At 37.5% G+C, this 17,314-nt stretch overlaps 1 protein-coding gene across 1 annotated transcript in view; it reads right to left on the bottom strand.

The window, feature by feature from the left end:
- The window catches only part of DNAH5 (dynein axonemal heavy chain 5), a 1,226,896-nt gene that overhangs the window by 877,916 nt on the left and 331,666 nt on the right, over positions 1-17,314 (bottom strand). Inside the window, exon 12 of the mRNA XM_044065791.1 lies at positions 12,756-12,979. Coding sequence (XP_043921726.1) covers positions 12,756-12,979 — 224 coding nt within the window. The remainder of the gene's footprint in view (positions 1-12,755; positions 12,980-17,314) is intronic.

The raw sequence follows: 17,314 nt of genomic DNA, 5'->3' as shown, positions 1-17,314 counted from the left end.
AAAACCCAGTTCCCATGAACTACAACATCAATGGTAGTCCACTGAACACAGATGGCATTATAAGAGATCTGGGAACACAGCTTGACAGGAACCTCTGTTTTGACCACCACGCTGCCACTGCGGTCAGAAAGTCCTTCTATGTGGTATATCTCATTACTAAGGGTTTTGCATCCAGGATGAAAGAGGTCTTTGTCTCTCTCTACTCTTCCCTCATTAGGCCAATCATCAAGTACAATGCCTCATTTGGCATGTACCTCACTAGATACCTGCAACACCTGGAGAGGCCACAAAAGTACCTCACAAAGAGGATCCTAGGCCTTAAACACTTGTCCTATATGGACAGATTAAAAAACTCCAACTATTCTCTGTCTCATATCGCCTACTTAGAGATGAACTCTGCTTGACTTACAAAGCCATGTCTGACCCAGCTCTGTTGGAAATGCTACAATTAAAGAAATCCCAATCCCTCCACACCACACACTCCAGAGACCTCAACCTCATTACCACAATCAACAGAACGTGCTGGAGGGACAGGTTCATAACCCAGAGACTGCCCATGCTATGGAATAGTCTTCCCATACATGTCAAACAGAGCACCTCACTGGCCCTCTTCAAGAGAAATCCTGATGAGTGTATGGGAAATAGAAAATTCACCCTGGGGATCACTCCAGTGGCTCTACTAAACAGAGGCACTGGAAACTAAGGTCGAGTGGCATGATGCCAGGGTAATCCTATGGGCTAGGCTTGTAAAGGCTCCAGGGCCATTAGCCTAGTACTCACCTATGAACCTATAAAAAGCTGAAGTCAAAAATACTTCAGTACTGATAGCAGGTTCTCAACAGGATATTAACTTTTTAGCTGTGCAGGTTTTAGGCTTAACAACCAACATGGGCTCCAGATCTGGCAAGTCCTACACCTGAACAAGGTTATGCTGGATGGCTCTATCGAAGGTACTGATTTAAGTTCATTTTTTGTATTTCAAGTTTGTAGCACTAAAGTCACTGAATGCTCCTTGGATACCTTTGTGTCCGTTTTACAATCTTGTTTTTGGCAGCTATCAAATTGGATGTTTCCTCCAGAGAAGAAATTGTGGAAGGCTTATATTTTTTAACTGGGTTCACAGAGTCCTTCCTTAGATTTTCTGCTTTCTTTGTCTTGTCAGAACTATCTTTTTCTCATTTTCACTTTCACAGCCTCTCTCTTTATACAGGAGTAAACTTTTATGCTTAGTACCCTGTTTTTCACTTAGGGTGCTTTTCTCAGGATGTTTATCATCATGCAGTGAGTTACGAAATTACAGCTTTAATAAATCTCAGTCTGATAGCTTTATTATTTAAAATAAATTCCACACATACACCACACACACACACACACACACACACACACACACACACACACACCACACACACCACACACTAACATTTAGGCTTCAAACAAAACAAACACTAGGGGTGGTAACCTTTTGGTGCAATGTGCCTACCACAAGCATACTTGTTGATGGACTTGGGAGAAAACACATAAGTGAAAGTTACATGTTTACCATAATGCTACAAGAGTGATTCCATCCTCTGCAACTCTCATCACCAAGGACACGAGTATTAGGACCCCTTGCCAATACAAATTTTTCAGGAACTATTAAGTACCCACCCATCCCATAATACACCATACTATTCTTCTTTTTAACTAACCAGGTGATCTTTTAATGGTTCCAGACAGTTCTGTCTAAAAATATCTTCGGAAAGGATTCTGTGGGACTTCTTGTCACAGCAGTGTATACAGACACTTTATACTGTCATTACAATTCCTGCTGTATATTTTGACAATATTCATACATATGCCTGTGTCAAAATATATATATGTAGAGTTTTGAGCCTAGGCTCGTCATACCACATTTAATATTATTGGCTTATAAGCTGTTACTTCTAAAGGCTATTTTTTAGGATTACTGTTGAGTCAGTGAGGATAATTTTGACAAAATGAAAAAAGCAAAAACCATTTGCCGAAACAATCTTCAATGATCAACTCAACAATTTTGTTTTTGCAGGGGGACAAGCCCCCCCTGCACCTCCCCCCAATACCCAGACTTATATATACCAACTCCAAGGTCACACAACACTGGAGAAAAAAGCAAGCTCCACTGTCATTGAAAGTAATTTCTGGGAACTACACTCGATCTCTCTTCATTCACCAAAATTACATTTAATGACAAAATATGTTCCTGTATTTTTAGTACTTCCTGGCCTTAGTCATAGGAGTTACAAAAGACAGACCAATTCTGATCAGATTCTTATTTTTCCTGATAAAAAGAGGAAGAATTTTATCAGGATAAATTGAATTTTCATTGGCAACTAACCAGTGAAGGTTATCTAAGGGGCTATGCAGCTGAATGTTTCGGGCTTCGACAATGACGGGCCAGTGATAATCAGAACAGATAGAACTGAATAAAAGGTGGACCACTGTGGGGTTTATGTGGGAGTCTTGAACCACCTGTAACAGTACTTTAACAGGTGTGAGACTGGCACTGGTACATGCAGGGAGATGAAATATCAGAACATTATCTATCAAAGGTAATGGGAAACAGAAAGGTGGATAAACCCAAATGTTATGGTATAATTTATTTATTTACTTATTATTTCTTTTACATTTGTTGGCCGGGATAATCCGACTGGATACATGTCCATTTTCTGCGGAGGCCTGGGGAGAAAATCTCCAAACTTACAAGCAGATAAAGACAAGCAAATTACAGTATATGCACAAACATATTGTATTAACATACAAGTTACAGTCTCACATTTCAAGCCTATGAAGAATACAGTTTATATTCAGAAATATATACAAATATGCTACAGTTTCTCTTATCAAACCTATAGGTGCAGCTTATATATACAGTATCTGCAAAGATGTTACAGTTTCTCTTTTCAAACCTTTTAGTGTAAGAGGTTAGTTGCTGTGAATAAAAAATTGCAGGGATATGGAAGTAGATGAGGCTTTAGTCAGGGTGAGAGCAAGGACATAACCAGTGAGTTTTAAAATACTGGGTTAGATTTTTTTTTGAACTGGTTAAGGGAGGGGTTCAGAGTAAGGTCAGATGGGAGTGAATTACAGGTTTTGCCTACTGAATTTGCAAACAAAGATTCTCCAGACAGGTTGTCAGCTTTAACAGACTGAACCAAAAAGTTTCTAGTGGAACAAAGTGGCCTAGTGTTTTTGTAGAGATGGATAATGTTTTTAAGGGAGGGTGTTTTTTCTGGATGGTTAATAACCTTGAATGCTACAGTAAGTTGATTATATTGAATTAGCCTGGGGAGTTCTTGCCATTCTAAGAGTTTTAGGTTTTGACAATGGTGTTTTCTGTAGGGAGTTCCTGTGGCAAAGCTGGCAATTTGATTGTAGCAGCTAGAGAGTTTGCCAAGATCGGTTTTGTTCAAGTTAGTGAGTATTGGCAAGGCATAGAGTAGACTTGAAAGCAGATGGATTACGGGCAATGGCAATCCTAGCTAGAGGGGTGAAAAGAGGTTTGTTTTTGTATAGGGAGCCAAGTTTTTTATTAATGGTTTTAATAGTTTGACATTAAAGCTTACAAAGACAATGAAGCTTTTTTTATTAATGCAAAATCATTTAAAAACACTAATTTTAAGCCTCCTATAGAGACAACAATGCAAATAAGTGTTTATACAGCTCGGCAGTGCAAACCAAGCATTCCACCTTAAATCAAGTTTTTTCTACTTTAACAGCCGCTGCTACAGCATCGGATGTCACACGTTATTCACAAGTGAACGTTAACGGCTCTAATGGTTCATCTACACCGAAGAGCAATACTACAACTCATAATCTGAGTTCTAGTTCCAACAACAAAAACACTCCAAAAAATAGCAAGGGGTCAGCAGCGAATGCACGGACGAAACAGGGACAAGAAAGGAGTTGTTTTTGGAAGTAACAGCTCAACATCATGCTGATTTAAGACTGGCTTACAGTGTGAGTTCAGACATTAAAATTTATAATCTATCTGACCTCATTTTATCTGAAACACAAACAAGTTTGCTTAGACTGGGGCTTAATTTTGTCCCAAGTAATAGAGCAGATTTGGCCAATACCCTGCTTAATTTAAAATTGTATGTCAGGAAATTAAATTTGATGCATATTTTTAAAATTGTACATATACCATGCCCTGCTAGTCTTAAAAGACCTTCATCCTTTAATCCTGCTTTGCATAATACTCAAAGTGTTTGAAGCTTTTTGTAGTAAAAATATTAGATCTGTGTTAGGAAATTAACCTGAACATTTTTATTTTAATTTCAGTTATGAAGAGAAAAAAGCTCTTCAAGAGCTTCAACATTTAGATAATATTAGGTTTATGAAGGCTGATAAAGCGGGTGGGCTGGTTATCACGTCTAACACAGATTACATTTTAGCAATGGAGAAGTTGCTTAACAATACAAATGAATATATGGAAGTAACTAGTAATGCTATAGATAGAGGTTACAGGTTTGTAAAGAATGTATTATATGACCTGTTGATGAATGGTGAGATTTCTGCTGAAATTTATGATTTTCTTGTTATAGATCATTCTAGATTGGGTATACTATTTGGTATACCCAAAATTCATAAAAATATGCCTAATCCACCATTTAGACCTATTGTTACTTCTTCTGGTAATATTACAGAGGGTCTATCATTATACTTAGACTCATTACTTAATCCAGTGGTTCAAAGTTTACCTTCATTTATTAAAGATTCTTGGTCATTTTTGGATCAGATTAGGCTATTTAGTCAAAGTCAAGTGAAATTTAATACTGATGAAGACTGAGATTTTTATGATGACTATAGATGTTGTTTCTCTGTATACGTGTATTCCACAAGCCGAAGGAATAGAGTTTGTATCTCAGTTTCTCTCTAAATACACTACTTGGTCTGAATCTTCAGTAAAAACATGCTGTTCCTTGTTGGAATTATTATTAAATAATAACTTTTTTATTTTCAACAAGAAAAGTTATAAACAGCTCTGTGGTATAGCAATGGGGGTCAGTGTAGCCCCAGCCTTTGCTGGGTTGGTGATGGCATGGTGGGAGAAAGAACTCTTACCTACCATCAGTCTTGCCTCAGATATTTTATTTTACTGAAGATACATTGACAATTTGTTTTTTATTATTAAAGATCCTTCTGACAAACATTCTTTGTTTTTAACACAAATGAATGCAAGCTGTGACTTTCTGAAATTTACTTTAAGCAGTCACGGCAATACTATAAATTATTTGGATGTGAGCCTGGAGTGGAATTCCTTAGATAGATGCTTTTCTAGTCATATCCTTAGAAAGGCTACTTATGTTAATAATTATTTACACTTCAGTAGTAATCACCCCATGTATATGAAGAGAAATGTGCCCAAGGGTCAGTTTATTAGAGCATAACGTATGAATACAGATGTCAACTTATTTTTTAACTAAGTTAAATTTATTAGTGATTTATTTTTGTGTAGGGGGAACCCACTGTCTTTACTTCAAGAAGTGAGTAGTAACATCATTGAAAAAAGAGAATCAGAGTCTTCCCCTATTATTAAGAAGGGGCTCTGTGTTAAGAATATTACTGGTCATTCTACCCCCACTTTGTTTTTAACTACATCTAAATGTATTATTAATATGACTATAGATAGTAATAAAATTAAATCAGTAGTCTTTAATAACTGGAAAATTATTTCTGGTAATAATGATCTTTGTAACATTTTAGGTGATAAACCCATTTTTGTAAACAAAAAATCTACTACTATTAAGAGTATGCTTGAAAAAAATGAGACTTTAGTAGCCATGCCAGTTACTGATAAACCCAGGGGCATATATAAATGTCTTCATTGCAACATCTGTAGATATATTTATGAAGGACCTTATATTAATTTACTTCATTTAAATCGCACTATCAGTGTACCTGGGAGATTCAATTGTAATTCTACCAATCTAGTGTATATTGCATTATGTTCAGGTTGCACTGCATTTTATGAAGGGATGACTACTAGTAATCTGAGCAAATGCATTAAAGAGCATTATCATGCTATTAAGACTAAGGATGATAAAAATGCATTGTTCAGACATTCCATTCAATGTAGTTCATATAAAAAAATTTCCTTTACAGTTTTGGAACATATCGTGGTTGACCTAAAGGGAGGCAACTTAAAAAACAGAGTGGAAAGGAAAGAGTCATTATGGCAGCTTAGACTGGTGGCTGATAATCCCCCAGGTTTAAATGAATTCATTAATATTAAATGTTTTTTTAACAGATAGTAGATAGTAAGTATATTTGCTTTGTTTTAACTGTTGTATTTTATATACTTTTATACGTTAACTATCAAGTTACAAATGTGCATTTAAATGCTGATTTGTTGCTTAAATTGATTAATGAATTGATTTGGTATTCAATTGTGTTTTTGGGAGGGACATGGTTTTTGAATAAAAAGTGTGGCAAATGTATGTATTTTTATTTCTGAAGAAGTCCTTGAGACGAAAGCATTGAGTAAAGAAGTTTTTTACGCTAAATCTGGTTGGTGTCTTCCTCTGTTGCTCCAGTGTTTTGGATTTATTTTGTTTTAATAGTTTGGTTTACATGCATATCATATTTGAGACTGTTGTCTATTATAACACCCAGGAGTTTTTTATACATATCCGGTGAGATTATGGTCCCATTTTTAGATGTTGTAGTAAATGAAGATTGAGAGGATTTGCGAGTAGGGAATAAGAGCAATAGCTTTGTTTTATTAGGGTTTAATATCAGCTGTTGATTAGAGATCAGGGTGGAGTCATTGGCATATTGTATACAGGTTGCGTCTGGGTTTACAGTGTGGAGGTCATAAGGGGACCTAATATGGAGCCTTGAGGGACACCAAGGGTAACGGGGAGAATGATGGAGAGTTTGTCCTGCCAAAGGACAGCCTGCTATCTTCCACTAAGATAAGATTGAAACCATTGTATGACATGGTTGTTTAGGGATATTTTATTTAGGGTAAGTAAGGAATCCTCACAGCCTGTGATTAAAGTAAGAGGCTTTTTTACTTACTTTAAATTCTAATCTATGTTCTGTTTTTAAACACAGACAGCACCTTTAATAGTACAATTTGGTGGAACTTTTTAGCATTAGGAGCCTTATTTAAGGGCTGGGAACTTTGGTGCTATTGACCCAGTATGGGTGAATTAAACAGTTTAAGCAGAAAGACTTTAGAAAAAAATAGTAACTTTAGTTAAGTTTGTTATTGAGGGTAGACTAGTGTGGCTATCCGTTTTTTTTTTAAATACCCAACTGGATGCCCTTCTAACTGTGTGAGCCTTTCAGGGTGGGAGCTGTGAGAAGAGATAATACCTGATGATAAATATTTAGTGTTAGCTCATCACCAGAAATAGAACTATAGCAAAAAATAATTGAACAGTGTTTCATGCCATATATAACACAGCGACTGAGAGAAAAAGCATAACCCTTACATTAATAGTACACTGCACTGCCCTAAGAAACAGTTTCAAGTATTTGGTAGTTAAATAGAACAAGTAAGCAAGATACAGCATGTATAAGAAGAAGAAACGCTAATCAGGGTCACACTATTCTGCATGCAGCATCTTGTATCTTTAGCATGAAAATAAAGTTCGATGGTTGTAGCATTTGGGAAGCAGGCTGTTTGTACAGAGTCTAGGATTTAAGAATTAGACTAAATACAGCAACAAAGTTATACTGATCCACAAACAATAAACCTCCCTCAAGAAAATCACCAGAAGTACTCTCTTCCTGTAAGGCTTCAGGCACAATGGCTACCACCTTGGTGAAAGCTCTTGATGTGTCAAAAGTGCAAATCTCAACATTTTGTACTGGAAGTCCTGTTCAACTACACAAAAAGAGGAACCTCCTGTCTGAACACCAGTTTTGATGAACAGTAGGGTACACAACTGATGCAGTGTCATGCTCTAGGCCCACAGGGAAGCAATGGCATGAGCTACTGCAGGACGACCATTCAGAACTGCATGAACTGAATGTGCTGGTCAATGCTGCTGAGGTCCAGAATGGAATGAAAATTGGCCATACCCGTTCAGAATCTGGAAGTGTTGTGAGTAAACCTCACATCCCTCCTTTTTGACCAAGAAAGCCTCTAGGTCCTTTTAAACATATATTCTGGCTTGTCCCAACAGATAAAGTAATATGGACTACCCATTAAGCACAGGACTTTCTGGGTGAATGTACACATCTACAAGCCAAATTGTCCTCAGTGATGGTTCTCCAGGCTGCAGAAAACTCACAGAACTGCTTCTATCCCTTGGTCAGCCTAAAACCATAGTCAGAATTGCTATGTTCATTCTTAGGGAGACAACATCCAACTAAAACTTCTGGAGCTGGAGGGGGAAAGGCTGCCTGACACTTGAAGGCCTTCCTCAGACATCAAGGAGGCTCCCTCCTCTTCTGGGGCTGAACTAATCTATATGAAGAAGGGTTAGAGGTGGTCAAAGCAGGCTCATATATGCCCTCCACAGAGGTGAAATGTGTATTCCTGTTCAGGAAGTCATGAAACGGGTCTTTGTAATCTGTCTGGAAAGCCACCCCCACACAAAGAGAGCACCCAGAATCTTGCTGTTGAGATGTTCATTAAGGATGATAAGCCATAACATCTTGCACAGGCATAAAGAATAGCTTGTGACCCTTGCCAAAGCATTGATCAAGTCAAAGCTACAGTGAGGTAAATGGTATCCCATGGAAGAGGGTGAGAATAGCATAGTGAGGTCTTTTTTGATCTCAGACTCATGAATATCAGTTAGTTGTTCTATGACCTGCAAAAGCTGGTGCACCTGGAGTAACTGGAACAGGTGGGGTGACAAGTTAAGAATCCTAGATACAATGCAGTAGAAGAGTAGAATCCCCTTTGTCATACCTAGCTAAAGCACTAGTCTCCTTGTCTGGTGGCAAAAAAAGCAAAATGCTGTGGCATCTGGAACCTATGTGAGATTACACAGGAGTTAGCAAAGGTATGATTAATAAGATGTTCTGACCCTTCAGCTGATGCCTTACAAATGACAAAGGATTTTTTGTGTCAGAACAGGCAGAGTCAACATAGCATTTCTAAGTATTTGGTACAATGGAGAGATGTCCCAAGGCTCCTCAAGTTTCTTCTCTTGACCTCCTGCAAGGCACTCCTAAAGAAATGGAAAGAGCGCAAAAGGCCAGTCTATAGTGATCTTCAGAAGCCTGGAAATGTTCCTGAAGGAAGGGCAATCTTGGTTGGGGGGACACATAAGGGGAGCCCATTATCTCTTCTCTCTACCTCTCTCAGAAGGTCAGGCCTCAAAATCCAATGACTTTATAAAATACTGGAGGAGGTGAAGAAGAGCTATCACTTATACAACACATGGAATAAGCTCATACAGGGGCAAGCATGAGACAGACCAGTACATGGTATCAAGGACCAAAAACAGAGCTGAAGTATGACCAACTCAAAGGTGATGCAGTCAGGAGAAGCCCATGCAGGTCTGACAGAGAGCGTCACATGTAGTATCCAAATGTTGTGATTCCACAGTCACCTTGAGCTCCCAACAGACAAACAACTGCTCTACATCCACACACTAAGCATGAGCCCCAGCTCAGGATGACTAACTGGACTCTTTTTGACCAGGGCCTGCAGGCCTTCTTGAGCCTAGTGACTGGTCCAAGTAAGAAAGTCAATGACCCTGAATATCTCTGGTCAGCAACCGCCTGACTCGAAGGGTAATGTCTGGGATTGGGCTGACTGACCAATGGCTTCTGGTGATTGTCCAAAGATAAAATAGCACAAGAACATAGGAATGCCCCACCCCACCCATGAAAGCTGACAGCACAAGTCCCCCTTCCTTAAGTTCCTCAACTTAAGTAATTGACAGGTTTGAACTCAAATCTGAGTTACTCAAGGCTGATTGCACCACATGAAGAGAACAGGCTGGATAACACACTTACCTCACAGAAGTTCAGGTCTAGACCAGTATCTAAGTACTTGCCCTTGTTGTGATGTTCTGATATAAGTTTGGGGCTGCAAGAATAGCTTTGTTGTCAGTCTCTCTGTCAAAATCTACTGATCTCTGTCATGCTAGTAAAGGAGGCGAACAGCTTCTTCTTCCTTAAATGCCAGATAGCTAAGTTAAGTTTAGCCTTTAGCAATGGTAGCAGTTTTTAATGACTTGTTCTTCCCCAAGACAATACCAGTGCAGGTCTTGTATACCAATCCAACAGCCTTTGGAAAACTTGTGTTGAGATTAAGGTATGCAAATGCAGGAATTTACTGTGAATAGTAACTGAGATCCAAACTGCATGAGAGGCAACAACATATTGAATGGTTCTAGGTTGGAACAAACATATGCAGCCAGAGAATTACATCGTTGATCACATTGCTCAGGCATACAGATATCCTCATGTAAGGGACTTTGATGAAAAAGTACCAAGTATAGCAAAACACAGGACCCATCAAGAAGGGTCCTCACCACTAAATCTTTTATTTATTATCTTCAGCATTTACACCACAAGTTGCCACTCTATGCATTTTTGTTATTTTCAAAATATACACACCAAATTTGGCAGGGTATGCATAACATTTTATACAGGTAACTTGTTCTAAAAGCATGATATATTTAACAAAGTGCAATGTAGCACATGACACCACAAAATACAGGCAACAACTATTAGGTAAGTAAATGACACCACAAGTGTATTTGTTAACACAAGATCAACTGAATCAATGCAAACCAGATGTGTGTGTTCTACAGTATTCTGGAAAGTTTTGTTACAGTCTTAATGATCTGTTTATTAAATGCTAGCATTATGAATAGCACCTCATGTAACTTTTTGTTGCAGCAATATCTTAGATATCATTTCGTTTTTTTTTTTTTACAGCAAACTGTGAAGGACTAGTGTACTCTCTAGGACTAGTTCCTGCTGTACGTCTGCTGCTTGTCAGTATAGGTTTTAATTCCCACAACCACAAACTGTACAATGGAGGTAATGAAAATAAATGAATATTAGAGTACACTGCCACTGATTTAAATCTGTACATGTATGTGCAATCATTCAATTTTATTTATTTGCTGACGAGGGTAGAGCACTGATCCATATGGATCTTCTTCAGTTTCAACCCATGGTTACAAAGCTAATATAAACTTGAATAAGCAGACGGTAATAAAACATGAATGAATAAACAAGGAGTCAAGTTAGTCACAATAGCTGATTAACAGAGTAATCTTGCTATTTACGAAATACACAACTGGTTGCAGACTTGAGGGAGAAGTATAGGGTATAGGTAAGTGAAGAGGAATTTGAGAAAAGAATGGCATGAGGAAGGGAATGTTAACAGGGTAAGAGAGGGAGAAAAGCCGAGGATGGCAAAACGGACAAGAAATAGCATTTGTGTCATACAATTAGTTTGTTAAGAGTTTTTGGATAGGGATTTATGTACTTTGCATTTTAGGTACTGCCTCTATTGTAGAAGCACTGGCTTTGTGAATACTGAAATACTAAATGAAACTTTGGATAAGATGAGATGGATTTTTACCTGTACAGGGATGGATGCTTGTACTTTAGGTGCTAGTACAGAGAAAGAGTGATCAGATGAATGCAGTTTGTTAGTTTGTTATGAAGAGTTTGTAGACTGGGGAAGAAGGATGCAGGGCGGGAAGGATTTATGGCAGTAACAAAACACAGGGCACAAAGTCTGCTGGCAAAAAAGAGAAATTAAGTTGATTAGTTTATAGCTTAGGACTGCAAAAAGAATGACGGTTCTGTGCAAGACTAGGAGCTATGTGGCTTTTGACAGCACTGCTCAATGATGCTCCCTTTGGGGTGACAGGATTATTAATGTATTTATGATATTTGACGTAGTCTGTAGGATGTTTTGACTGGCTATTTTGAAGTGTATAGGAAAATTAAAGTTGTACATTTTTATCTATGCAGCACTATTAGTGGAATTTTTTTTCTCCCTGTAAATGGGTTGAGACCACTATTGGCAACTAAGGCTACAACGCCATAGTAAATAAACAAACAAACCGAATAAGTAACTAATCATGTGGCATATTTAAAGCATTACCTGAGTCACAGTTTACAAAATAAATAAATAACAATATAAGAAGTTTGAGTAACATTTGTGCATGTTTCTACTTTGCTTATCTTTCTTCATTTACTCAGGTCATGTCTACTCCAACAACATCCCGAAGACCTGCTTCATCTCAAATACAGATTCTTAATGTCTGTCTCTGTTATATACTACCTTTCCTAATTCTACTTCATGTCCCTTTTACAGCGATATTTGTAAAATAACATACCCCCAAATTCACATACATCATATACAGCCCCTTATAAGGACTGTGCATAATCATGCTTGTCTGTTGTCCTGTGTGATTCATAAAACTTAATTACACTGCCAGGTGGATAAAACCTTGACTACAGCACTGTTGACTTTAGTTCAACTAGTGGTTCTGGTGACTGTGGGTGCACACAGCATTTGCATTTTTATTTATTTACTTACCTAGCATTTGCATTACAGATAATTGTACAAGTTAGTGGAAAAGATTGCTGTTCATACTCTATAAATTGTGTGTAATGGATGCCAGTACCAGTAATAACGCATGAAACAGATATGCAGGCAATAAGCTACATAGTAAGAATTAAACTGATTTTATGTGCAATAATACATTATGCGTGCAGTCACAACAGCAAAACACATCAGCTTTCCATAAGCTGTCATTGTTTACTTCCTTGAATCATTAAGCAACATTACTTACTGTCTGATTGCAAACAACTTCAGCTGTGGTGTTAAGCATGCCTTGCCAAATTCGAGACAAATCTCTTAAATTGAAGATGTAGTGGAACTTGGCTGGGGTAGGTAGCATTTTCACCTTTGTCATTTGCCACAGTCTACGTGTCAGTGGCACTAATTTGGCTACCATGCTTCTGACAGTATCTGAGAACCCCCTCTGAGCACAGTAATGTCCTGTTCCTATCACACCTAATGCAGAAAGAAGGAAAATTATATGACTCTTATACTGAGGAAATAGAATGATGTTAAATGATACTTGAAAATGTAACACATTTGTTATATATGTTTAAATGTGTGTAAACACAGAAAACAAAACTTAACTAAAATAATTTTAAGTAACCACAATAACGTATGGAGAAGAAGGGTGACAATCATACTTTAAAGATCAAAATAATGATTAAATGATTACAGACTTTAAAAGTATTTAGATATTCCATTTATCTTAATCTTGGGTATAAATAAAAATAGCATAATAATAAAAAGATATCCTAGCTAAGTTAATACATTTTTATTACTGTACCACCATAATCACAACTTTATAACTACTTTTCCAGCATTATAATGTTATTGTTTGAAGTTATTAAAGCAATATTCACCAAAGTCAATATCAAATAAACATATACTTCCATAACACTAGATCTGGATTAGCATGTCTATCCCATAGTGTCATCTGAAACGTTTCCAGGCTATTAATCCCCCATCCCTTCTTAATCATAATAGTCTGGACACAGACCTTTCTCTCCAGATTTTAAGCAAGATCTTCCTTTCTAGATCCAGTGGCGGCTGTTGACTTCAAATTAAAGGAGGGCTGCAGGAGATAGCTGAATGGGTGTGACCAATGGGAGGGGGTGTGGCCAACTAGAACAGGGGTGGAGCTATGCTCAAAACCACAACAACTGGAACTTTAATTAAATACGCTGCCCTGTATGCCAAACAGTCATTAGCCAAACAGTCATTACGAGAGTCCAATCAAGACAAAATGAAGTGTAGAAGAAAAAAATATTTCAATGCATTGGCTACATGACAACTTACTTAATATCCAGATGGAAACAGGTTGTGAGGCATGAAAAAATAAATTACTTTTTAAATACATTACTGGAATGCCAGTCAAAATCAAGTAGAAAAACACAAGCAGCACTCGACTCAAACCACTACTCCTTGCACTGCAGTTCTAATTATAATTTATATTCAGCTTTATAAAATTACCAAGTAACATGCTGAAAGTAGCAAACTCTGTGATACCTCCACTTGTAAAAATGTTTCTTATCCAAAAAAGACCTGCTGCCTGACACAGCTATCTACTTGCTTCATGGGGAAGGCATGATCAAAGTAAAAAATGAACAGCAAACAAGAAACAAGGTCAAGATAAATTGCTTAAAGGATTCCTGCACAAGTTATGGACCACACATGATAGATTGGCATTCTGTTTAGTTTACGGGTAAGCCTGCAAAGATGACTGCAAGTCTCCAACAAAAGATGACTGCAAGTCTCCTACAAATGTAATGAGCTTCTGAAAATACTGTAATCATGTCCTTTTATTACAAATACTGTCAAATGCATTTCAATACCCAAGGCTTATACATTATCTAGTTATGTAAATATTCTCGGCATGGCAACAACAAAAAGGCTTTCAATGCTGGTAATTCTTTAACAGTATGCTTATTAAAGCTTACTTGCATCTTACAATCTCTGACAAGCTTACCTGATGGTCATTAAATCATTGCTACTTAAACAGAGCAACAGGGCACTGTGACAGTATGCATTTCCTGAATAATAAGAAGCATAAATCAACAGTATAAAAATATGACAGAAAATCAGAACATTCTGCAAAATCAAGGACAGAAAAGCCACGGTCGTACTTGTGGTCTACCTTTGATGGGGGAATACTCTGCACACTTACACTGCATAACTGCTCCTTGCCTTCCTTGGACACTTCCAGAGCCACTACAATGGGGAGTGGGGTGCAACAAGTATGTCACAATTTGAAATGTCTCTGGCTGACAGTGATGGCTCTGACACTCATACCTCTCAACTTTAGAGCAAGAAATCTGGACAAAGTCATACATAGAACTAGAAGTGGGACACAGGCCCAAAAATAAGGACAATTTTTTAAATATTGCTCTTATTAACTTAGATAACAGAACAGTAGTAGGTCTTGCATTAGTACAAATTTTCTGAAGGGTATGAAATCTGAAACTCAAATGTCTGTCATTATTTGATAACTTTAATCTTTAATGACTTGCCACTAATTTGCCAGAAAACTACAATTTTACAGACCAAAATGTGATGCAAAAATATAAAGTTGCCACACAATACAGCTGGGAACCTGTCAAAAAAGGGACACCTTTTTAATATTAACACTGTTAACTTGAGCAGCTAACAAAATAAGAGCATTTACATGCATTTCTGAAATAAAAGTAATCTATAACTCTGATCATTACAGTTATATAATTGTAAACCCTCCACGTTTTCTTCCAAAATTGCCATTTTGAGGAGGGATTATTAGGGGAGAGCAACATTTTGAGCCAAAATTGGAGACAATGGAGAGGTTTGGATATTCATAATTCTACAAAGCGATTTGCACATACCTCTCAACCTCTTAATGCAGGAAATCTGGACAAGGCCAAATATATTGGGGAAACATACAAACACTACTAAAAATTGCTCTTGTATAAACTTAAGACAGTTGATAGAATAACAGGTCTTGCATTAGCATGCATTTTTCTGAAGGTTATGAAGTCTGAAACTCAATATCTGTCATTTAGTGACTTCATTCCTAAATGATTTGCTAGAAAACCACAAATTTTATGAGGAACAAACCAAAAATAAGAAGCAAATATCTATTCATTCTGCAAACATATCGACAACTGAGAGGTATAGTTCAACCGGGGCTGTCTGAGTTTGCTACCCCCCCTCCTCACAAAATCATGGTGGAATGGAGCCTCCCCCTTGCAGCCATTCCAAGGTCCCATTCCTTGGTTATTTTGCCCCATTTACCATAAACACTGTAACGTGCATGCTGCTTTACTTCTGCGATGATTTAGATTTCATTTGAAAGTTTTATTTTGCATTTTACAGCACAAACCCTAATAGATATATGTTAAACAAAGCGATGCAGTCTCACAATGAAAATAGACTTAGCATTAAAACTTCTCTGCCCTTGAAACTCACATGCATTGAAACAGCATTGAAACCCACATTCAAAGAAAATACATTTTGCCAGTGGCAGATAAAGATTAACTCTGGGCTGTTTTCAAAATCATAGGCCCCTTGAACATGAAACATACACATGCTCTTTGATACACCTTCCTGACTGTATTACATTATATTCCTTGTACAATACAGTACAGTTGTTAAGAGGGCATTTTAAATTTATTGTTTTGAACATTTTTCCAGTAAACAATGAAACAAAATACATACACCAATGACAAAACTGCCCAATTCAAAACATTTCCATCATAAAAAGTCTACTCAACCTTCTATAGTTCATCAGTATCAGTAAATATGCACAATCTCTGAAGTAGTAAAATCCACATTAAATAAATCTGTAACTAATAAAGAGGTTGCTGCTAGCAAACAACTTTACATGTCATTGTTTCATCTACAAATAAAGTGCCCCTTGCCTTGAAGAATAAATTGCCTATGTTGCATGCATTAAAAAAATGATAAGCTAGTAATACCGCAATAGGGAATGGAAACTGATAACAGGTTCATAGTTACTAGGTATCTTTGCAAAAAGGACTGCAGCATCCACCCCCTTTACAACACAGTACATTATCAGCAATGCATTTACCTACTGTGGGAGTAGAACCCACAGCCTTCTGCATCAAAAGCAAGTACACTACCTGTTGTGCTATTAACAGTGCAAGCAGACTTAGCATAAGCAGCACTAAACTTTTGTTCCCCTGCAGCTCTCAGCTCCTTGTAAAATCTACTCGACACTCAGCTGTAATCACTGAAGTTTGCAGCACAAGAAATCTGGAAAAAGCCAAAATTTATTGGGGGGCAAAAGGTCAAAAACCAGGAACACATTTTAAACATTGCTTGTATAATGTTGGAAAGTTGCTAGAATAAAATGCTGTGTTACCACCATACATTTCACTGCCACGTCTTGAACTCAGGGGGACCCTGTGCAAAACAGTCAGAGCAACCTACCACTATGCCAAATCAACTGTTTTGTAAAAGAGGAAGATGGAAACTTAAATGGCTACCATTTAGTGAATTCAGTTCTCACCATAGCACAGCTGTCAACCTCTTAATACAAAACACCTGAACAAAGCCAACAATGGGTGAATACAGCCCCCAAACATTCAGTGAATTCAGTTCTCACCATAGCTCTCAACCTATTAGCAAAAAACACCCGGACAAAGCCAGTAATGGGGGAATATAGCCCCCAAACATATTCAGTGAATTCAGTTCTTACCATAGCTCTCAACCTTAGCACAAAACCTGGATGAAGCCAATAATGGGGCACAAATTTCAAATATCCATCTTATACACTTAGAAAATTGCTAGAATAAAAGC

Source organism: Protopterus annectens, chromosome 3.part0 (assembly GCF_019279795.1).
Source record: "Protopterus annectens isolate FY-2018-M chromosome 3.part0, PAN1.0, whole genome shotgun sequence".
Taxonomy (NCBI): domain Eukaryota; kingdom Metazoa; phylum Chordata; order Ceratodontiformes; family Protopteridae; genus Protopterus; species Protopterus annectens.
Note: the sequence above shows the minus strand (reverse complement) of the source record. Positions and strands in the feature narration are given on the sequence as shown.